A 23,178-nucleotide genomic window follows, 5' to 3' on the forward strand; every position below is an offset into this window, starting at 1 on the left:
GGCTTCCTCTACCCTGTGCCCACATTCCCAGCCCTGCCCTCATGCCCAGGAGATTAACCCCTCAGCCAGAGGGCAAAGGGCATCTGCCTGGCTGGACCTGTACTGACACCACAGGCACGAGGCTGGGGCCAGCAGCCTCCTAGCCTGCTCCTCTAGGGATGGCTGGGAGGATGGGGAGGGCTGAGCACTGACAGAGGTCCCCGCCATGGACTAGGTCTGTGGCACCCATAACCCTGCTCAGTCCAGCACAGCTCTGGCACCCTAGAGGGTGAATGAATCAAGAAGCCACAGAGATCACTCCAGAGAGCCCTGCCCTAACTCTCCTGCTTCTTCAGAAATGGATTCCCAGAATGGAGAAAGAGATAGAGTGAGACCCCAGGGTGCCTGCAGAGGGGCTCCTCACTCCACCCTGCTCCTCACTCAGACCCCCACAGCCCTGGCCCGCCGTGTCCACCAGGGCTGGGGGTGCCGATGCAGCAGGCTAGCTGGGCCTCTGGGTGGCTTCTCTGCAACAAAGAAGGACGCGGAGGCAGGGTAGAAACGACTGTGTATTCCCTGGTTACAAAGCGGGGCTGTGGCGGTCACCAGCATGTCCAGCAGGTCAGCAGACCAGCAGGGCCTCATCGTCACTGGCCTCCAACGTTGGGGAGCAGGGTGGTGGGGGACTCCTGCAGACACCCAATGGCTCTGGTGGGTGGGGGCCCAGGGTGCTACTGGCAGTGGGAGCCAGGGGGTGAGGGTCCTGGGCCGAGCAGGGCTCCCGAGGCGCTTCAGCAGGGGCCAGGCTGTCCACCAAAGGGTCCCTGCAGGCCTTTCTGTCCTTGTCCCCCAGCCTGCACTCTGGGTCCCGCAGGCCGGAGGGGGGCGGCACAGCAGATCCCGCCTCTGATGCATGGCCTGGGACACTGGGGGGCCCATCCCCAGCCACCACAGGGCTGCCTGTGTCCGTGAGGGGTGCTGGGGGATCTGGGGTGGTCCCCGGTGCAGGCTGGAGGAGCCCGTCCCCCAGCACCGTCTGTGAGGTGCGCGCAGCGGTCAGCAGTGGGATCTGTCCCCTTGGTGCCCGCGGCCGGTGAAAGAGCCGGTTCCAGAGGCGGCCGAGGCGGCGGCGGGAGGGCCCTCGGCGGGAGGCGTGCCTGCGCATCTGTCTCCGCATGGCTGTGCGAAGGTTCTGTAGCACCGAGGCCTGGAGGGTGGGGCCGTGGCTGAGAGGGCAGAGGTCAGCACGACCCCAAGAGACCAACTCGTTCTCCCCAACGTGGCCGTCCGTGGTGGCCCCCCCACATCACCCTGCCCCGGCCTCACCTTCCGCCTCCCTCGACCCCTGGGCCATGCACTGTCCGACCTGGCCCCTAAGTCTCCAGGTCTGGGCGTTCTCTGAGGTCCAAGCAGGAGCCCCGCCCGGGGCGGGATCTCACCCTCTGGCGCTCACCTGGGACGCACTGTAGACGGGAAAGTCCTCCACGGGCGGAATGAGGCCCTGCGCGATGAGCTGCCCATAGGACGGGGGTGCCTCCCGCCGCACAAACTCAGCCTCCAGGCGCGTCATCTGGGTCTCGAAGGCCCTGAAAGTCGCGGGCAGGAGGGCAGCATGGCGGGGCTGGCCAGGACCGCACTCTCCCTCCGACATACACGGGGTCCCCAGCCCTCCACTCTGACCTCCCAGGACGCACAGAAGTCCACCAGCCGCGGCCCGAGCCGGGGGATGCAGCCCTCGCGGCGGAGCGCGGAGCAGGGAGCCCCGCCCCTCCCCACTGCGGCGGCGCGGCCCCGCCCACCTGTACTCCTGCGTGCGCAGCGAGTAGAGTTTGAAGGCGCAGCCCAGCGCGATGACCAGCAGCAGGCCGCACACCAGGCTGCCGATGAGGGCGGCGGTGATGACCTTCCGCGGCACCGCCGCCAGACAGCCGTGCTCGTCGCTGCCGTCCTGGCAGTCCTCCTGGCCGTCACAGCGCCACGTCTCGAAGATGCACAGGTTGGTGCCGCAGTGGAAGGTGCCGGGCTGGCAGGAGAAGCAGTTCTTCTCGTCGGCGCCGTCGGGGCAGCTCTTCTGGTTGTTGCAGCGGTCGGCGGGCGCGTAGCACAGGCCGCTGCCGCCCTCGCAGGGGTACTGGTCGGGCGGGCAGGCGGGGCAGCCCTGCTCGTCGCGGCCGCTGGCACAGTGCCACCAGCCGTCGCAGCGCTGCGGCTCCGAGAAGCAGCCCTGCTCGCCCGCGTCCCCCGCGGCCCCCTCGCTGCTGCTCCCACACGGCTGCTCCCACGGGAGGCAGTAGCCCTTCACCTGATAGGTGGCGTTGAAGCCGTGGCCGGCGCTGCGGGCGCGGGCGTGGTAGGCCACGGTGAGGCGGCCCTGGGCGGCCTCCAGGCTCACAGGCCTGTGGTTGCTGCGGTAGGACAGCGTCTGCAGCAGGCGGTCCCCGCGCTCGCCCAGGCCCTCGTACACCTGCACGTAGTCGTCGTAGCCCAGCCGCAGCTCCAGCTGCAGCAGCACGCGCCGCGGGTCCTGCGTGTCCACCAGCCACGTGCAGTGAAGGTCCGAGGGCCCACGGGCTGCGCCAAACAGGTCCGGGGAGGCGAAGGAGCCGTAGAAGCTGCCCAGCCGCCGGCCACACGCCAGGTCGGGGCAGCCGGCCTCGTCGGAGCCGTCCCCGCAGTCCTGCGTGCCATCGCAGCGCCGCTCGGCAGGCAGGCAGCGCGTGGAGCGCGCCCCGCTGCAGGGGAAGGTGCCCCCCGGGCACAGGCTGCCGGGTGGCTCAGAGGCAGGCGCCGAGCAGTTGCCCTCGTCAGAGCCGTCGCCACACTCGTCCACAGTGTTGCATTGCCACGGCCCGGGCAGGCACTTGCCGTTATCACAGCGGAACTCGTCTGCCTGGCAGGACGCCTGGCCCAGCTTCCCTGTGGGGTGAAGAGCATGGGGGAAGGGGGCAGTCAGGGGAGAGCAGAGCCTCGCTCTGGACCGGGGGCCAGGAGCAGGTAGGGTGGTTCCCCTGTCCTGGGGTGGCAGGGCCTCTCCATGGCCACCCGAGGTGCAGAGACCCCTCAAATGCCAGAGCGGGCTCATCCCTGACTTGACCGAAGGGTGAGGGGTGAGCCACTCACTCTAGCCAAGTCTAGGAAGTGGGGTCAGGGAACTCGAGGGGAAGACCCTGCAGGGAGTGGGCCAAGAGAGGGCACTGCCTGGGCCCTCAGAGCCCTCGGGCTCTGTGGTGCCCTGCCCCACCGTGCCACCAGCATCACCTCGGATGTACGAGAGACGGAAGCCCTGGGCCTGGCCGGAGCTGGAGGCGTCAGAGTGGAAGAAGATCCAGACGTGGTCCCGGGCAGAGATGAAGGCAGGCGGGATGGCAGAGCCACACAGCCGGAAGGCCTCCTGGCGGGGCGGGGCTGCTGGGCCCAGCATGAGCCAGTCCAGGGAGCACTGGTGGGACTCCTCCACGTCAAAGTTGCGGAAGCTGCCGGGCAGAGAGGAAGAAGGACCATGGGTGTGGGCGGGCAGGCAGGGAGCCCACAGACCTGAGCTTACGGCAAGGGTGGCCAGCCACACTGGTCCCTCTACTCCTTCACGCTGGGCCTCTTAGTGGGACCCCAGCCACCATCCAGGGGCCTGAGGGTGGCTGCATGAAGAATCAGAACAACCGTGGACATCCCCATTGAGGCTCTGGGAGGGCCTCACCTTTCTGCCCTCCATCAGCACACACAGTGCCCACCCCAAAGCCAAAGTGGAGGGGGAGTCAGTTCCTTCCCCTGACACTGTCTCTTCAAGGGCAAGACCCAAGAGTCCAGATCCCTCCCACACTGGGTCTGCTGGGACAGACCTAGCACAAACTCACAGGCTTACCCAGTGAGGGGGCACACGCACACAGGGCTGGCCTAGCCTACATCTGGGTGACAGCTTGTCTCCTGGGGAGAAATGCTGGAGCTGGCCTCCCACCCAGGCTGTAGGGCAGGCAGGCCACAGGGCCAGGGAGTACCCTAGAAGTGGCCAGTAAGGGTGGAGTCTTTGAAGAAAGAGTGCCTGAGAGCCACGGCCCTGCGGCCACAGGGAAACTGGCAGGACCACCAGGAGAGACCCCCATCGTGTGCATCACATCCCTGTGCTTTGGAGCTAGGGAGTACCCGGGCCTGCTGGGCTTTGGCATGTAGGAGAGTGACACCTCAGCCAGACACCCCATGGCCACCCCAGGCCAGGGGTTCCAGCCTCAGTTCCACTGTCTAGCCACCTCATCCCAGCACCCTCTGCACATCCCTGCAGCTACAGCACCGGGCTCCTGCCTGGCTCCCTCTCCTGCCGAGACTGCCCCCAGACCCCGGGGGAAAAACCCTGCTCTAGGCTCCATGCCAGCCTGGCCTCAAGCCACCTGCAGGACACTTCTGCCACCTCAGGGACAGCTGGACCACGCCAACCAGTCCCCAGGGCTTCTCTCCCTGGCCGGGCTGAGGTGATTGACAGCCCCCACTCCTCATGAGAGAGGCTCTCGCAGAAGTCCAGCAGGAGAGGCAACCAGCTGCAGGGACCCACAGAGCCCGGGGCACGCTCACATGCTCACACGCACCCACACACATGAACTTACACACATATCTGCTCACAGCTGCCCTCTGTACCTGTTCATACATGTGCTCACTCACATGCACGCATTCACACGTGCTCTCATACATGCCCTCTACACCCGTTCATACACGCACTCACCTGCATGTACCGTCACACACCCACACACTCTTTCACATACACGCTCACTCAGCCTGTGTAAGGCCCACGGAGTCTCCCTCTGATGCCCTAGGTCCCCTTACCTGATGGTGATCATATCCCCACGGTCACCCTGGATGTACCAGCTGCAGTTGGTGCCCGGCGGGTAGTTGAGGGGCCAGGCTGGGCTGTAGATGACACCGCGCCGTTCCGTGTGCTGTTCCAGCTTTCCGCTGCAGGCAGCTGTCGGGAGACGAGGCTGAGAAGTGCTGGCCTCCCATTTGGGTGGGAGGTGAGGTGGGAGGCCCACTTGATCCCCCCCATGGCTTGAGCACAGGCCTGCCCCAGGGTGGGATCAAGTCAGATGAGGGTAGCCATGGCCAGGGCAAGGCCAACCTCAAGACTTCATTGGAATTCCGTATGGAGGGCCAAGGACCCACAAGGACTCGGGGCAGCCTCAGCTCCCAACCCTGCCCCGTGCACCAGAGCGTAGGTCTCATTCCCCACTCCCGGCGGGGCTGTGAATGAACCCACCGGCAGTCCCCTTGGCACCTCCGGGGTGCAGCCTGCGTGGACAGTCCTGCTGTGGTTCCCTGCCTGCCCTCCCTGGTACAGGTATAAATACAGGCCTCAGCCCTGGGAAGGGAGGGGCTTTGCTCACCCAGCACATATTTACTGAGTAGCTACTAAGTGCCCAGCACAAGTACTAGGTGTGCTGAGTAAGACAGTCAAAAGCCCTGCCCCATGGAGGCTGCCGGGAGAACAGACATGCTGATCTCTGGGTGGAGTAAAGATCATAACACAGGCCTGCAGGGAGGCCAGTGTCCAGATGTGGCTGGAAACACAGGCTGAGTCTGCTCCCACCTCGTGTGGCACTGGGGTTTCATCCTGAGCGTAAGTGGGAAGCCACTGGAGGTAGATGTCATAACCGGACAAGGAGACAGGCTCAGAGAGGATAAGTGGCCTTCCTGCGGCCACACAGCAGTAGGTGGCGGAGTCAGACTCGACCCTGGTCCCCTGGTAGGATCGGCCTCTCACTGCCATCCGTGAACCCACGCACCAGGGACAAGTGCGGGTTATCATTCCAGCCAGTATGATGAAGCGGTGTCACCACGCCCAGCCCTGCCAGCCTCACTCCACCCTCTTCATTATCCATGCCTCTGCTTCCAGCTGAGCCTGCCTAGCCTGAAGACTGCAGAGCTGACCCCGGTGTCAGGCAAGGTCCCTGCACTTGGCCACACCCACCCCTCCCAGCCCCTGCAGCCCTCCACCACACCACCTCATCTGATCCTCACAAAAACCTGTGGCAAAGGCAGGGCCCATTATACAGATGGAGAAACTGAGGTCAGTAACACCACCTCCTCACTCTCCCACTGCCTGGCACCTTCCACTGTCGCCCTAGAAACCAGGGTCTCTCTGCTGGCTCTTAACAAGACTCTTTGGGACCCCAAACTGCACGGCTGCAGAAAGGAGAGTGGAAGCCTCCCGCCGCCTCCCGTGCTCATAGGACTGTGGCCTGGAGGTCCAGGTCATCTGATACTCTGACTAACAGGGAAGTGGAAACCCCCACAGACAGCTCACAAAAGCATCAAAGGACTAGAAGAGAAACACCACACTTAACCCTAAAACACGGCTGGGCACCCTTGGGCTGCCATCAGAGCCCCAATAGTCCCTGGTCACCAAGGCACCAGCCAGACCTCTCTGCTTGGCACTCACCTGTGGCCCGGAAGGCCAGCCTTCCTGACCCTCAGATTTCTTACCTATTAAGCAGGAGCATTATTGCACCTGCTTAATAGGTAGATTAATAGGTAGAGCACCCAGGAGGGGAAGGACAAGGGCCCCTTCCCTCTGACAGATGAGCGTCCCCCCCCGAGACCCTGGGTGCTGACCAGGGGGCCTGGGAGGTGTGAGGCTATGAAACCAGAAGAAGCTTCTCCTCCTGGATGGTGCTGGACAAGAGATTCACAGGCAGGGAGAGCCTAGTATGGCTGGCTCAAATCTCTAAAGGACATGATTAACGAGAAGTCAGGAGACTCCGTCAGCCAGGGTGGGAACCACCCTTTGTTGCCTTGACCCTCAGCCCCTGGGACAGGGCCTGGAGCAAAGCAGGGCCTAGTCTGTACCTACCCTGGCCTGGAGGCCTTCCTCAGGGACAAAACACTCAGGCCAGGGTCCTCACCCACAGTGGTTGAGAAAGCCAGGCCCGTGCATCTTCTACAGGTATCACCTGCCTCAGCCAGAATCTTCTTCCTGACCTACCTTCTATCCTCCTTTCCAGAGTCAGGCAGCCTGTCTCTGGAACCACCAGTCAAGTCAGGAGCAGATGACTAGGCAGCAGCCAGCCCAGCCCTACCTCTCAACAAAGCCCCTGACAGCATGTCCCCCACACAGCCTTACCCCTGAGCACTCCCCAAGGCTGCCCAGAAATTCCCACCTAGGCGGCAGCGAAAGCACTCAGTTTGCTCTTCTCCAAAGTGGGGGCACAGAGCTCATGTCCTCTGCAGCCATCAGCCTGGCCCACTCACAGTGAACGTGAAGCAAGAGAGAGGGAGCTGTGAGCTCTGGTCAGGGCCTCCTGACTGGACGCTGCTTGGCCGTGAGCCTGGAGGCTGCCACCAGCTCAGACAACCAACTCCAGGCCTCTGCATGATGGCAGCCTCACTCCCACTCCAACAAGTCACCCCGGGACCCAGGCACAGGTGGGGGAAAGGCCTCACAAATCCAGTTCCAGGGCCCACATTGCCAGGCACTCCATTCAACCCTAGGCCTCACCTTGTCCATCAGTAAAATGGAGCCCATGGGTGCTGCTTGTCTCAGAGGTAGTCGGGAAATTCTAGGAAAGTGGCAGCCTCTAGGCAGATACTCATGTGATGCGGTGAGTGGGGGTACGCCCTGGGGGGGGGTGAGGATCCCACAGAGTGTGTGATGATGGGCAGGTAGTGACAGGTGCTAGGAGGACCGTACATTTGCAGGATAGAGGGTGTGCGGTGTCAGGGGGCAGAGAGGCCTGTCTGAGCTTTAAATGGAGGTGACCCGTGTTCACTCCGGCAGAAGACCGCTCGGCCCTCAGGCCCGGGTGGCCCTGCTCAGGGGGGCAAGGGATGAATGAGCACTTTCAGACCAGCGAGCGTCCTTCTTTCCCGGTCCAAAGAGTCATGAAATGCTCTTGAGGAAGCATGAGCAAGGCCCGATAGAGCACAATTTGCGGATCTGGTTTCCAGAGGCAATCAATACTCCAGACAACCTGCCTGCTCTAACTGCACAGCAGAGAGCTGGGGGCCCCACCCCGGTGCTCGGGGAAGCTGCCAGGGGAGTGGAAGGCAGCCCGGACACGCTGTCCAGGTCAGGAAGCTGGCGCCACGGCAGCCACACGGCCTAGCCCAGAGTCCGGGGTGCGGGAGGTGACGACCTGCGGCAGGACAGGGGCTGAGAGGCCAACACCCGTGAGGTTTCCAGGCAGTCCAGCTGGGCCCTCAGGGGTGTCTGGGTGGTCACCTCAGGCAGCCAGAAGCTGCTCTCCAATGCTCTTAGCAATGCTAGCGGGACAGAGCTAGACTGCAGGAGAGCTAGGGCCCCAGACTGCCACCTGTGGCCACCTAGGCCGCCACGCAGTCAGGCTCCCAGGGCGCCACGCATAGGCGCCCTGATGCGAACCGCAGCCCCTGAAACTGGGGATTGAGGGCCTGCTGAGAACAATGTGGACCCTGGCTAAAAACAACCAAATGTGCAGACCTGGATGGCTGTCTTTGTCTCCCTGGCACTACGAGGGAACCTTGTCCCTATAGCAACACTGTTCTAAACCTGGGGCACGGGCATGTGGCAGATGTGTTTGAGGTCACATGCCCACCCACCATAGCAGCAGAAGGCCTCACCTGGGGCTCACAGTCTGTAAGACCCGGCCCCCCTCCCCCCCTCCCTCCCACTCTCTACCGTGGTCATAGACCCCTGACCCCGGCGGGGCCAGTCAGCCTCCTCTGGAAAATTGGGATGGGGAGACTGGGCAGTTAGCGGTGAGGGCCAGGACACCAGGCAGCACTGGGGCTGGCTCGGTGCTGAGTAAGGCAGGGCCCCAGGCCAGCTGTGTCAGCAGAGGAGGCCAGACAGCAGGGAGCAGGAGATGATGTGCAGGGGGAACCAGGAGGGAGCCTGAGGAGCCACATCTGAGAGATGGGCCTCTGAAAGCAGCCTCTGTGGGCCCTGGGCCTCCCCATCCCAGTGACCCTGGCCAGCAGAGATCCCTCTCCCTGAGCCAGCCTCAGTGGCTTTCTGCTACGAGGCACTGAGCAGAACGAGAAGTCCCAGGTGCCTCCAAACCACTATGCAGCCCTGCAGACAGCAAGTGAGTCACCGACCCCCCACGTTGGAGACCACACATTCTCCCCAGCTCCGTAAGGCCCTCCTCAGATGCCCCCTGGTGGCCCCAGGGCCCTGAGGGCCTGGGCTTCCCCGCAGCAGCCCCTCAGCAAAGAGCAAACACCCTGATGGCCTCAGTCTCCCCTCCTGCTCCTGACAGTCTTTGCTGGCCCTGGCATTGGGCCAGAGCACAAAGATGGCCCGTGGATGGCTGGACCCACTCAGACAGGAGGAGGCAGGGAGGAGCAGTTCTGACCATGTGTCTTGGGTTCGGTAGGTCTACTTGGCAACCACCGATCCCAGGGCCAAAACATCAGCCAAAGTGTTCATCTCTCTCCTGCACACCAGCTGGCCTGAAGCTGGTCTTGCCCAGACAGACCAGCTGAACCCAGGCTGAGCCACCTACTTTTCTAACTCACAACCAAGTCAGTATTTTCCCTGCTCTGGGTGATCCTGGCACCAGGTACCCGGCAACTGGACCCCACCCCTGTAGCCTCAAGCCTGCCAGAGTCATTCAAACTAGCCCATTCTGAGTTGTTTCCCCTTCCCTGCCTTGACTTCCCCCCTCTCAAGACACATAGGTAACAAACTTGTCTGTCAATGGCATTGGCCTCTCTGTGCCATCACCCATTCATACCTTTATAAATTCAATCCCAGGTATAATTTTAAAACAGGCAAGCATCTCATGGTGCCTTGTGGCCTCAGGGAACCCCACAGTCTACAGGAAGCACAATCTGTCGATTCTACTGGACCTGTGACAGTTTGCTAGTGGCATTAAGCCACCATGTGTCATTGCCATGCTGAGCACCTTGCCTCATTTGCCCATTGACCCTAATAAGCAGGCTCTGAGGTAGATAGATCCTGTTATCGCATCCGTTTTAAAAAGAGAAACTGAGACTCAAGGAGGTGTAAGCTTGCCCAGGGCCAAACGGCTCCTTTGTGATGCAGAAAAAAATGCACAAGGACTGAAGCTGAAAGAGGCCAGCTGACCTCAGGGGTGGACAGGCCCTGAAGGCCTGTCCTCAGAGGTCACTAAACCAGAAGGACAGGGAGGAAGGGAAGAAAGAGAGAAGCATCTTACTCACCTAAGGCAGGGACTGCGCTGCTGAGCCGCCCAGTGAGGACGATGTTCACTGTGGGAAATACAGGGAGGAGTCAGTAGGGAGCAGTGACTCTTGGGGACCCAGACACCTGCACTGAGCCAACAGCAGCCCTTGATGGGCACAGGACAACACGGCCAAACCCCTGGCTGGTTCTCTTCATCTCGCAGGGCAAGGCCCAGAGTGCTGCTGCCACAGAGACTTCTACTCCCACCCGGTCCTGCCAGATGGGCAGAGGGGAGGGCCACAGAGGGTCTCAGGACCCACCCCCCACTCCCACAGCCAAAGAGAGTGGGGTGCAAGGTTGGCTGCACTCTGGCTGCTCCCCAGGCCTGGGAATTCTAACTCCTGTAGGATGGGGTGTATTTCTGTCTCCCCTGTCCAGCTTGGGAATTCATGCCTGGACCACCCTGGTTCAGCCTGGATAAGGGCTCTGCCTGCAAGGGGGCCCCTACCACTTGGAAGGGCTTCCTCCCTCTGAGGGGCCTTGCCAGCCACGGGGTCTACCAGCAGTCAGGGCAGGAAGAAGCAGTTCTGATTACCACATTTTATAGGGATGCACAGTTAGCAGGATTCAAGGTCCACTCACTATGCCATGCTGACCTTGAGAAGAGAGGCAAAGAAATCTGCCACCTACCCCCTCAAGTATCCACCTGCATGGCCTTGGTCCTTGCTTTCACCTACTGCTTTCCTGTAAGGGGGTTATAGGACCAAGAGGGGAATATGGGCAAACTCAGCTTCCCGGGGTTCAGGATGCCCCCTTCCCCCAACATCAAGGATGCCAAGGGAGGCAGAGAGCATCTCTGCCCAGGTCAGCCCCCAACTGGTGAGGAAGCAGGGGCAGATAGATGCCCCCTCTGAAAACACCCAGGCTCTGCTAGGCAGAGCCCATGCCACATCTGGGCAGGGAGGGCCCCCTGGGGGAAGCCCAGCACCCAGCAGCTCAGAGTCCAGAGAGCACATGGTACTAACAGACTGGGGAGTGGGCGCTTTGGAGGGGTGGGGTCCCAGCCCTTAGCCATTCACACAGCTGAGGCAAGGGGCCTTCCAGAAGACTCAGAGCTCCCTGATTATTGAAGGGCAGAGGAGGGTGCAGCTGAACGCTGACAGGTTTCTTTTTTACTATGTCATTTCAGTAGCTTCAGCAAACCTACGGGGCTTACAGAATCTTCACTAGTGACACCATAGGGTGTCCCCTGATGACCCCAAGCTCAGATAATGGCCTCCCTCCTCCTCATGGTAAATAAAGGAGCCATGTGGGTTGAGGATTTAACTCCTTTCTTTCCCTCTCCCCCACACAGGGCGGTGGAAAGGTGGACAGAAAAACTCCCGGACAGGGCAGGAGTCCCTCCCCGCCCCCCTCAGGTGCCAGGCCTGGACAGGTCCCCGGGTCCTCCCCAGACACACCACTCGGGCTGAACAGGCCTGCCCCGCTGGGTCTAAGAGACACAAAGGGAAGACAGGAGTGACTCTCCCAGCTGCCTCCCGCCGGCATCCTCAACGCGGCTCCCGCTAGCACCCGCCCCCGCCTCAAGTCCCGGCAGGAAACAGTTCCTTCTTCTGGGGACTACCGGCCGCAGACCCGCCCGCCTCGCCTTTGTCCGCAGCTCCGGAGGCCCCAGCCCCGGCAGGCCGGGCGGAAAGCCGCTGCCTGCCAACCCCGGCCGCCCGCACCACCCGGGCGCCCCGCGCCCCGGGATCCGCGCGCTGTTCCGAGCCGGGCGGGAGCCGGGGTTCGGCTGCCAGAGTCGCCCCCCACCCAGGCCTGACACCCCGGCAGGCCGGGGATCCAGGGGGCCGTCTGCTCGCGCAGGGCGCGTCCGGGAAGCCCCGGCCGGAGCCCGGGGGAGCGGCGCGGGCCGGGGTCGCCCAGGGCGCGGCGCGGAGCTGCGAGGCGGGGGCGCGGACCCACCCGGCCTGCGCGGCCCACTCACCCAGGCAGACGACGGCGAGCTGTGCCCGGGCGCCCGGCGCCCCCTCCGGCCCCGCGGTCGTCCGCTTCTCCATGCCGGGGCCGGCCGCCCGCGGGCGCCGCCTCCTGCCCCCCCGGCTGCGGCTGCGGCTCCGGCTCCGGCTCGGGCTCCCGCGGCGGCTGCCGGCCGGGTGCGGGCGGCGGCTCCGGCTCCGGCAGCGTCTTTGTGAGGCGGCGGTGCAGGCCCGCAGCGCGCGCGGGGCCACATCGGCCGCGGCGTCACGGGCCCCGCGGGGGCTCAGCGGCGGCCGCCAGGGAGGACCCCCGCCCGCCGCTGCCCCCGCGCCCCCGGCGCCGCGCCGCCGCCGGCCTGTGCCCGGGGGCCCCCGGCGCGCCCATGCCCCGCGGCGCGCAGCCCACCCGGCCCCGGCGCCCCCGGCCCACGCGGCCGGGTGCCGTCGCTGGTGCGTCCGTGGGTCTGTGGGTCCTCGCGGCCGGCCCCTCGCCCGCTCCGAGCCCGGAGGCCGCGCCGCGCCAGCCACGTGACGCGCCCGCCGAGCCGCAGTGGCGCTGGCCGGGCGGGGGAGGCGGCGGGGCGGGCCGGGGGCGCGCGCCCCGCCTCGGTGCTGGACAGCTCCGCGCGGCCGCCCCGGCCCGTCGGCGCCCCCCCCCGCCCCCGCCCTCGAGCCAGGGCCCCGTCGGCTCTGGCGTGGCCCGCTCTTGGGGCCCACGAACTGGTCCCTCCCGGAGCCCGCGGGGCCGCTTGCAGGGGAGGGGAGGGCACCTGAGGGCAGGACCGCGCGAGGTGGCGCAGGGCTAAGGCCCGTCTGCCCGGTGAGGTATCCCTGTTCCTGCCCCTCTGACCTGCCACCTCGTTTGCTATAGCCCACCTGGCCCTGGCATGTCCCTACAATGAATCCTTCCGTGCAGAGCAAGGCATGGGAAGAGATACTGCGGAACATCTAGCAAGCAGGCCTCTGGAAAACCACCCCTTCCTTCTGGGGACCCCGAGACCACCTAATCAGCCGGTCAAGGCCCTGGGGAATGGAAAGGAGGCTTGCTTCTCAGGCTTGGAGCTGGGAGTGGTGTCAACCAACGGGCTGGTCCCGAAGAGGCAGAAACCCGGGAGAGACAGGGAGAAGAGTGGAGGAGGCCATTTACGGTCAGGCAGGGTCAGCCACCCTTTCTTGAGACTAATGTGAAATCAGAGGTCCTGACATGGAGGTTTGGTATGGGGCTCCATGCCTGCCCTGAGCTGAGGTTCAGGACCCCTCTTCAATTACCACCACTCCTCCTGATATTCTCCTTTTTTTGGAGAGAAGGTAAAGAGAAACTGATACTGTATTAGTGAAAGTTGTAGACCCACTGTCACTGTGCAGGTCAACTGTGTGTGTGTGTGTGTGTGTGTGTGTGTGTGTGTGTGTGTGTGTTCTCTCTTCTAATTCCTTTGGTGATTTTTCCAAAGCAGACTTCTTGAGAGACAGAGTAAACGATTTAAGAATCAAATAACAAGATAAATGACTCATTTATGGTAAAGAGCACTAGCCTACTGATAATTTGGTTTCACAGTTTCCCCAGACTGCTGACTTCTCATGTAATGGGCATTTATGCATGGCAAAAATATTCAACAGAATTGGAGAACTGACAAGAAGGGTCCAAAGTTTTGTTTCCACTTGAGGATTGCTTTCTAGATGCATGTTTTCCAAGCCGTGAAAAGAATCCAGGGTTGAGACCAAGGCCATGGGGAGTCCTATTGGAGCCCGAGGCAAAAGGAAAAATGTGAGTCCTTGTATACATTTATCAAAATGTATACATGTATCAAAATATGCTCCCATCTTTTAAACTGAGTGGAAAGGTTAATAAAAGCTCTACAATCACAAAACATGACTATATAGAAAGTCCCAAGTTGCCCAATCTGTCCACACCCCATTATCAACCCTCATAAAGCCACATAGCAGGGGACAGCACAGCTACCTGGGAACTTTGGGCTGGTTGGAAACGGCGTCCATTGCACAAGAGTGCAGGATCACAAAAAACCACCACCTCTCTGCATTTAAACTGTTGATGTTTTGTTCATCATAGATTTTTTTGCATTAAAAAAATTTTTTTATTTTAAAGAGAGGGGGCGGGGAGAGAAAGGGGCAGAGGGAGAGAGAGAATCCCAACTAGGCTCCACCCTCAGCACAGAGCCCAACCGGGCGTTTGATCCCATGACCCTGGGGTCATGACCTGAGCCCAAATCAAGAGTCAGTTGTTCAGCCGACTGAGCCACCCAGGCGCCCCTGTGTTTATTTTTTTGAAAAAAAAAACTTTTAAAGACATGGTTTATCTTGATTAACGAAATTTTTGGCACAAAGCTACTCCTTACCCATATTGAGATCTTAGCTACCTGACACGCCATTTCCAGTTTAGTGCCCTCCAGAGGCTGCACCCAGGGCAGAGGCCTCGCTAGGGTTCCCCAATGTAGCCCTGGCCCAGTCCTCTCCGGGAACCCATGTAAGCACTTCTGAAATGGCTCCTGGCAGTCCAGTCTCTGTTGCAGGACTCAACATCCTGGCTCAAAGATCCTGTAACTTGTTGACAGATATCCTGCATCAGCCCCAGCATCAGTTAGTTGTAACCAGGGGCTTTCTGTCTATCACAACCCCAAATCTTCCAACTAATCAAGAATTTAGTGTTGGAAAGATGGTGATGGCAGCAATAGACCCCCCCCCAAGAACTTGCACCCCGGCTGGGGCAGATGAGGGAGGCCCCGGATGGAGGGGCGCAGGCGGGGGCTCCGGGTCCTCCTGGTGGGAAGCTGGCCTTCCTAGTCAGGAGGAAGCAAAGCTGCTGTCACGCACATGTGTTTCATGAGATGTGGACTGTGGGCCACTGAGGCCTTCAGCCATCTATTCCCCGAGTGAGGAGGGGGAAGGGGCATGGAGTTGTCTCACATAAACCCCTGCCCAGAACAAAGGGGTCACTGCCGATGCTCATTCACCAGCCACATGCCCCAGGGCCTCTGCGGGACGAGGAGGCAGCCACCGCTGCCGGAGAGTCCCATGTCGTCCTCCATCACTTACCAGCAGATGCAAATTCAAGCCCGCTCTTTTCTAACTGGTTGCCAGGTCGGATGGTCATTGTCTTTCTTGACTTCAGACAGTTAGAATTTACTTGGGGATCAAAGGCCAAATGTGACTTTGGCGAGTAAAACTAAAACAGTCTTATGACCACCTAGTCCAGTCTTCCTGCAGGTGCCTTCCAGAAGGGAAAACGCTTCTTTGTCCAAACTGCACTCTCAACCAGACACTTCTCACTCTACAGTCAGCACCTTCCCCTTGGGCCCTGCTCAGCTCATGGTCACATCATTTACGGAGTCAATGATCCCTGCCCCAGTCCCTCCACACCAATCCATCAATGAGTCTGGATAGCTAGTCCCTACCTCGTGTCTCACGTCTGCCACTTCTCTCCATCACCACCGCTCCTTCCTGGTCCCAGCCACCATCTCCTCTCTCTAAGATCTCTGCAGAAGCCTCCTACGTGGTCCCCTGACTCCCAATCAACAGCTCACATTTTTATCATGCAAAGTGGATCATGCCCCCTGCAGAAAACGCTCCAGCACAGGCCTCAGACTTTTTAACCTGAGCTTCGTGATCCTGTGAATCAGCCTCTCCAAGCACCCCTACCTCCACCCGACTTGTCCTGGCCTCGGAGCATGTCCACTTTGCCCCAGAGCTAGTTTCTACTCTTCCTTCAACCTGCCAGGAGGACAGCCAAGACGCAGCGCCAGAGAGCATTTGGAGAGAGGTTCTCTCCCTGTGCGCAGCCCCTCCACCATGGACCTGCTGACTGGCCGCCAGGCTTCCGGTCTCCCCTGGAGAAAAGCACTCAAGCTCCCCAGGCCAGCTCCTCACTCAGGTGATAAGACGGTTGTGTCTATATTTGAGTCAGTCTCTTCTTGAACAGAAACTGTCCTTGGGCGATTTCTAAGACCCCTTCTGGGACCCCAGAGGAGCCTCACAGGACAGTGTCTCCTAAATGGGTATTTTGCTCCCATACACATTAAAATCCAAGTTGCTCAAATGACATTTCATTTTTTATTTTTTTAAGTTTATTTTGAGAGAGAGAGAATGGGGGAGGAGCAGAGAGAGAGAGAGAGAGAGAGAGAGTATCCCAAGGAGGCTCCACGCTCAGAGCAGAGCCCAACACGGGACTGGATCCCACGACCGTGAGACCATGACCTGAGCCTAAATCAAGAGTCGGATGCTCAACCAAATGAACCACCCGGGCACCTCTCAGATGACATTTTAAAATAGCCATTTACAATATACAATGTCATGTAGAAAGTAGCATGAAACCTGTGTCTGAGGGACTTCCGAATGGCAGCTAATGTACAACTTTTGGAATAGGGTGACGGGAGGACAAGAAAGGAGGTAAGAGGGAAAAAATAGCTTTAGAGAAAGAGAGTTATAGTTTATTTGATTTTAAAATACTAAAAATATCAAAAATCACAATGAGATACCACTTTGCATCCATTAGGATGGCCATTATGAGGAAGAAAGAAAGAAGGAAAGAAAGAGAGAGAGAAGGAAAGCCAGGAAGGAAGGGAGAGAGAGAGAGCGAAGGAAGGAAGGGAGGAACGAAGGAAGGAAGGAAGGAGGGAGGGAAGAAAGGAAGGAAGGAAAATAACTAGGCATTAGAACCCATGCACGCTGCTCATGGGAATGTAAGGACCCAGCAATTCCGCTCTTGAGTCTGCACCCGGAAGAACTGAAAGCAGGAGTTCCAGGAGATACTCACACGCTCATGTTTACAGCAGCGTTATGCGCAGTGACCCAAGGGTGGAGGCAACGCAAGCGTCCGTTGACAGAGCCCCGGAGATGCACAACCCGGTGTATCCTCACAACGGAATATCAGTCAGCCTTAAAAAGGAAGGACATTCGCATGCGTGCCACAGCAGGGATGAACCGTGAGGACATTGTGTTAAGCGAAGTAACCAGTCGTAAAAGGACAGACACAGCATGATCCCACTTACAGGAGGTGCCTAGAATAGTCAGATTCGTAGAGACAGGAGGTCGAATGGTGGCTGCCAGGGGCTGGGGTGGGGGCAGTGGGGGGGAAGATGGGGGGGTTACTGTTTAACGGGTACGAGAATTTCCTTTTCAGGCGATGGGTAGTCGTGAAGGCTGCACAACAGTGTGTCCTGAATGCCACTGAAACCACACGTTGCAAGTGGTTCCAATGGTGAGTTTCGTGGGGCGCCTGGGTGGCTCGGTTGGTTAAGCATCCAACTGTGGCTCAGGTTATGATCTCACGGTTCGTGATTTCGAGCACCTGATCGGGCTGTCAGCGCAGAGCCCGCTTCAGACCCTCTGTCCCCTTCCTCCCCCACTCATGCTCTTGCAAAAATAAAGAAACATTTAGGGGCGCCTGGGTGGCGCAGTCGGTTAAGCGTCCGACTTCAGCCAGGTCACGATCTCGCGGTCCGTGAGTTCGAGCCCCGCGTCAGGCTCTGGGCTGATGGCTCAGAGCCTGGAGCCTGTTTCCGATTCTGTGTCTCCCTCTCTCTCTGCCCCTCCCCCATTCATGCTCTGTCTCTCTCTGTCCCAAAAATAAATAAAAAACGTTGAAAAAAAAAAATTAAAAAAAAAAATAAAGAAACATTTAAAAAAAAAACTGTGTTTAGGGGCGCCTGGGTGGCTCAGTCGGTTAAGCGTCCGACTTCAGCTCAGGTCACGATCTCGCGGTCCGCGAGTTCAAGCCCCGCGTCGGGCTCTGGGCTGACAGCTCAGAGCCCGGAGCCTGCTTCCGATTCTGTGTCTCCCTCTCTCTCTGCCCCTCCCCCGTTCATGCTCTGTCTCTCTCTGTCTCAAAAATTAAAAAAAAAAAAAAAGTTAAAAAACCTGTGTTTAATGGTAAATTTTGTGTTATGCATATTCTACCAGAGTGAAAAAAAAATACTAAAGATAAACTGGCAAAATTCAGGGTTGTGACATTTCCACCTAAACTCGGGGGAGGGGCAGGGGTGAGGCAGCCAGTCTGGGTTGCTGCTTTGGACCTGGAGTGGCTTCCTGGTGACGCTGCCCCTCCTGGAGCCATGGTCAGCCAGGGGCTACTGGGGCAGGAGCTGAATGCCTGCTCCTGAGATGCCCAGGCACCCCCAGCCCTCGCCCGCTGACCCGGCCCCACCACATCTACAGGCACACCCGTGGTGATGGGCTTGGTGCGGCCATGCACATCCAGCCACGCTCTCCGAGTCCTTGCTGATTCTTACAACTTTAATAGACCAGCGGCAGTAAAATCATTTCGCCTTCAGTACTGAGCAGTAATTTTAAAATTAAAGGTCTGGAACAGTGATGGTAAGTATGTCGTAAAAGCACCACTCCAAAAAAAAAAAAAAAAAAAGACTTTTATTGCAATAAAAATGTTAGCACCAGGTCACCCCTTGGTTTACATGACCCTCTCCACAGTTATTTTGAATGATGAGTGCCGCTCCAATTTTCAATCAAAAAGCTCCCCTCGGCCTTGCTGAAGCACTCAGAATTGCCCTGAAACAATAATCATTTGTGTATTGATTTGGAGGAGAATCAATCCAATTCAGTCCACCTCACTAAATTATTAATGGCGCAAAGCACCGCAGAGCCCCGAGGTGGGTTAACAGATAAGGTTTGTTCTTTAACCTTGTTGCTGCCCCAGGGATAAGAGTGGCAGGCTGGAAGAGTGTGAGACCAGAAGCACACGCGCAGACCCGGGAAAGCCAAGGCTGGACGGATGAGGAAAGCCATCGGGACAAGCCCTCCCACCCGCAGGAGTGGGTCAAAGTGGGTTAGAGGGGAAGGGAGTCCAAGCTCGCTTCCAACTTCAGCTCAGATCACGATCTCGTGGTCTGCGAGTTCAAGCCCCGCGTCGGGCTCTGGGCTGGCAGCTGCGTGGGACAGCACCCCACTGAGGGGCTCCAGGTGGCTCCTAGTGAGGCCACTTGTCTCTGTTAGAGCTCCTAGGACCCCCCCACACACAGGGGACACTAGGACAGGGGACACTAGGACACCCCCCCCCCCAGGGGACACAGGACGACCAGTGCAGTGCTATGAGCAGCAAACCTTTATTATGGACTTAACGGCCACATTTAAATTGGCTCATTTTATTCTATTTCAATATTTCTACTTCAAAAAGAAATTTTGTAAATCCAGTCTCTAGCTGTAAATGGATCATCATAAATACAAGCAACATTGTATATTTTGTTGCCTCTCTCTCTTTTCTTTTTTTTTAAGTTTTATTTACTTATTTTGAGAGAGAGAGAGAGACTCGAGGAGGGGAGGGGCAGAGAGAGAGGGGGAGAATCCCAAGCAGGCTCCTCGCTCACTGAGCCCAACACGAGGCTCGATCCAACGACCGGTGAGATCATGACCTGAACTGGGATCAGGAGACAGATGCTTAACGGACTGCACACCCCAGGCACCCCTCTGTTTTTTCTGTCTGTCTTTCTGTCGGTCCATTTGTCTGTGTGTGTGTGCTAATCTCTACCAGGGAGATTTAGGAAGTAGTCCAGAGGATTCAAGGCACACTAGCATCAGAACTGAGACTTTCAGATGCCTGGGTGGCTCAGGTGGTTAATCATCCGACCTCGGCTCAGGTCACGATCTCATGCTTCGTGGGTTTGAGCCCCGCGTCAGGCTCCGTACTGACAACTCAGAGGCTGGAGCCTGCTTTCGATTCTACTGTCTCCCTCTCTCTCTGTCCCTCCCCGGCTCACGGTCTGTCTCTCTCTGAAAAACAATAAATACATGTTTTAAAAAAAACTTGAGAATTTCTTTTTTGGGGATTCTCTCTCTCTCTCTCTCTCTCTCTCTGCCCCTCCCCCGCTCTCTCTGTCTCTCTCAAAATAAATAAGTAAACTTAAAAAAAAGAAAAAAACCCTGAGGCTTTCTCTTCAATCAAATGAGAAAAACTGGAGGAGAATAATGAGAAAGAGAAAATAATGCCCTTGTATTGTGGTTTAGTGGTGTTTACTGCAAAATGGAATAGTCCTGACCCAGATCATTCTGGTCCCAGCGAAAGTCACCCAAACCATCCCACAAGCAGGAAAAGTGGCATGGTTAGGCACAGAGACTCTGGAACTGACCCGTAGAGGATTCAATCTGGCTTCCCAACTCACTCCCCGTGTAAGAAGCTTCTTCATTTTTATGAGCCTTGGCTTCCTTACCTATAAATAGGGGCACGACAGTCCCTACGTCACGAGGTCACAGTAAGAACTAAAAGTGTTCAAACCTGCAAGTCACTTACAACAGTGCCTGACACAAAGAGAAACACTAGCCATTATCTGAATGCCCCCGCTCTGGGAAAACTCCTATTCAATCCTCAGAACCCAAGCCAGCCTTAACTCTGCCCTCCCAGAGGGAGACAAGACCCCCCCACCACCACCTAACAGCTTCTTCTGTACTTTTCTTTTTAAGTTTATTTATTTATTTTGAGGGAGAGAGAGAGAGAGAGAGTGCCAGCAGGGGAGGAACAGAGAGAGAGGGAGAGAGAGAGACTCCCAAACAGGCTCTGCACTGTCAGGGTGGAGCCTGATGCGGGGCTCGAACTCACGAACCGTGAGACCATGACCTAAGCATGAGTCAGACGCTTAACTGACTGAGCCACTGAGGCGCCTCTCCTTCTGTACTTTGAACAGGCTTCTGGGGCTGCACACGTCATCCTCTTGTAATTTACAGGCTAATTTTCATGGCTGTCCATGTCCTTGAGCTGTCGCTCCTTCCTAGAGGTGCCCTCTACGTGCCCGCCATCCGAGGCAGCTCTGCTCACACCTAGTGGGAAATGGTCAGCAGGTGTTGACCTACTTGAGTTGAAGCAAACAAGAGCGTGACATCCGGAAATCTTGTTCTTTCATCCCGTCTCCCGTGGGAAAGGAGTCTCCCCAACATCCCCTAGGATCAGGTATCACCACCAGGGAACCCCGCCCCATCCCATTCTCCCTCCCTGACCCAGCCTGAGTTCTGCGCACATTCTTCCTCTTCTTCCTTTTTATACTTTTGTGACATACTATGTACCCGTGACCAATGCATCATATCGCTTTGTGTGTTTGAAACTTTTACATAAGTGGCGACATACAGCTTGTATCCTCTGATAGCTGGCTTTTTTTTTTTTTTTTTTCCACCCAGCACTATGTCATCAAGATTTATCCACACTGATATGTGTAGATCTAGTCTATTCATCCAGGGGTCATGAAAATGCATGGCTCGCAGTCTCACTTCCCACACGCTGTTCCCAGCATGCAGCAGAGCACTGCAGGGGTACTAAAGCCAGTCCACTGCTGTGAGTTGTGGGACCCCTCCCCTGGCAGGGGGTCATGTCCACATCAGGCCTGAAGGCTCTCCCACCTTTCCTGGGCTCCCTCCTCTTTATTGTCCAGGAAATCTCTTATAGATCTAACCCCATTTTAGTGTCTGCTTCTCAACGAACCCAAACACCCAATTCCTTTTAACTCTTTCATTATTATTCTACTCTACACAGATTGCCACCACCTTTGTATGCTTTATTACATCCTGAGGACATTCACACTGTTTAGTGTTTTGCTATTGCCAGTAATTCTGGCTCATGGGAGGGCTTCTGAGTCATGGGGACACATAACTGGGCTTTTCCCCTTAGCGTGACATCAGGGGATTTGTGGTCTACAGTGGCCCCCGCTGATCCCAGACTCCTGGAAGTCATGCTCTTGTGGACCCTCCTCGCCTTGAGCATGTGCTGTGCCTAGAGGTTCTCTTCTATGAATAGCAAAAGTGATGGATGTCACTTTCAAGATTAGGTTACAAAAAATCATGGCCACCATCTTGGGTTGCCCTCTCCTGTCATCTCTCACCCAGGCACTTGCTCACTCTGAGGGAGCCATGCTGTGAGCTGTTCTGTGGACAGGTCCACGTGGCAAGGACGAGGGAGGTCTCCGGCCAAAGTCATCAAGAACCGAATCCCACCGACAGCCAGTGCATGAGCTGAGAAGAAAACCCTCCCCCCGTGGAGGCTTCAGATGAAACTGCAGCCCCTTGACTGCAACCTTGTGAGAGATTTTGAGTCAGAGACACCTGGCCCAGCAGATTCTTGACCCACAGAAGCTATGAAACTTAAAAACATATCGGTTTTTAAGCCACTAAGCTTTGCAGTAATTTGTCTTGCAGATACCATATCTGAATGTATCCATAAACATCTGTCCAATCTCCCCACCCCAACTCCAGAGCTAGCGATCGGTCCTGAGCTCTTGCCGATGATGAGGCATGGACACCATCTCTTATGATTACAAGCTCATTTCATCCTCACTCAGCCTCAGAGATTTCTGGGGACAGCACCATCACCAGGCTGGACACACCCGTCAGACCTTGACTCCACAGTGCCCCTCCCTCCCCCACTTCCTCCCTCCCTCCCTCCTTCCCTCCCTCCCTCAATTCCTTCCTTCCTTCCTTCCCTCCTCTTTCCTTCTCTCCTCCCTTCCTTCTTCCCTTCTTTCCTTCCTTCCTTCCCTTTCTTTCTTGCTCTTATTCTCCTAATATATTTGAATCCTCATCATGCACCAGACAATATTTTAGGCAAGTCCTCTCTTCCACAGCAATGGAAGAAGAAGACCAGAACCCTGCTTGAGGACTGCTATGGGGTGAATTGCATCCTCCCAAAATTTGTACATTGAAACCCTAACTCCCAGTACCTCAGGATGTGACTATATTTGGAGATGGGGTCTTTAAAGAGGTAATTAGATTAGACTGAGACCATTGGGATGGGCTCTAATCCAATCTGACTTGTGTCCTTATACAAAGAGGAAATTTGGACAAAGAAGTGTGAGCACACAGAGAAAGTGAAGACACGTGAAGACACAGTGAGAAGATGGCCATCCGCAGGAGAGGCCTCAGGAGAAGCCAAGCCTGCTGACATCTTGACCTTGGACTTGCAGCCTCCAGACCTGTAAGAGAATACATTTCCATGTTTCCAAACGCGCAGGTGAGTAAGTGAGCACAACACCCTCAGGTGAAGGTAAGTGTACTAGAGAAAATAAAATTGAGGCTCAGGATGGGGGGATCTCAAGTGGCCCGGCAGAGAGATGCACCATGGGGACCACAGCCTGCAGAGGTGGCCTTCAAGCTGAGAGGTGAATAACAAGGAGC

General features: G+C 57.6%; 1 protein-coding gene across 2 annotated transcripts; it reads right to left on the reverse strand.

Annotated features, from left to right (window-relative positions):
• Positions 1-535: 535 nt before the first annotated feature.
• LRP3 (LDL receptor related protein 3) lies at positions 536-12,725 on the reverse strand. 2 transcript variants are annotated; one of them, XM_058707634.1, is made up of 7 exons: positions 12,072-12,630; positions 10,123-10,170; positions 4,789-4,927; positions 3,238-3,452; positions 1,779-2,895; positions 1,433-1,565; positions 536-1,186 (listed from the first exon to the last, which is right to left on the reverse strand). In XM_058707634.1, the coding sequence occupies exons 1-7, from the start codon at positions 12,142-12,144 to the stop codon at positions 602-604; spliced, it is 2,310 nt and encodes a 769-aa protein (XP_058563617.1). In that variant the 5' UTR covers positions 12,145-12,630; the 3' UTR covers positions 536-601. The 2 variants fall into 2 exon arrangements, with proteins under 2 accessions (XP_058563617.1, XP_058563618.1); XM_058707635.1 differs by having other exon boundaries at positions 649-1,205; positions 12,072-12,725.
• Positions 12,726-23,178: the final 10,453 nt, after the last annotated feature.

Source organism: Neofelis nebulosa, chromosome 17 (assembly GCF_028018385.1).
Source record: "Neofelis nebulosa isolate mNeoNeb1 chromosome 17, mNeoNeb1.pri, whole genome shotgun sequence".
Classification (NCBI taxonomy): Eukaryota; Metazoa; Chordata; class Mammalia; order Carnivora; family Felidae; genus Neofelis; species Neofelis nebulosa.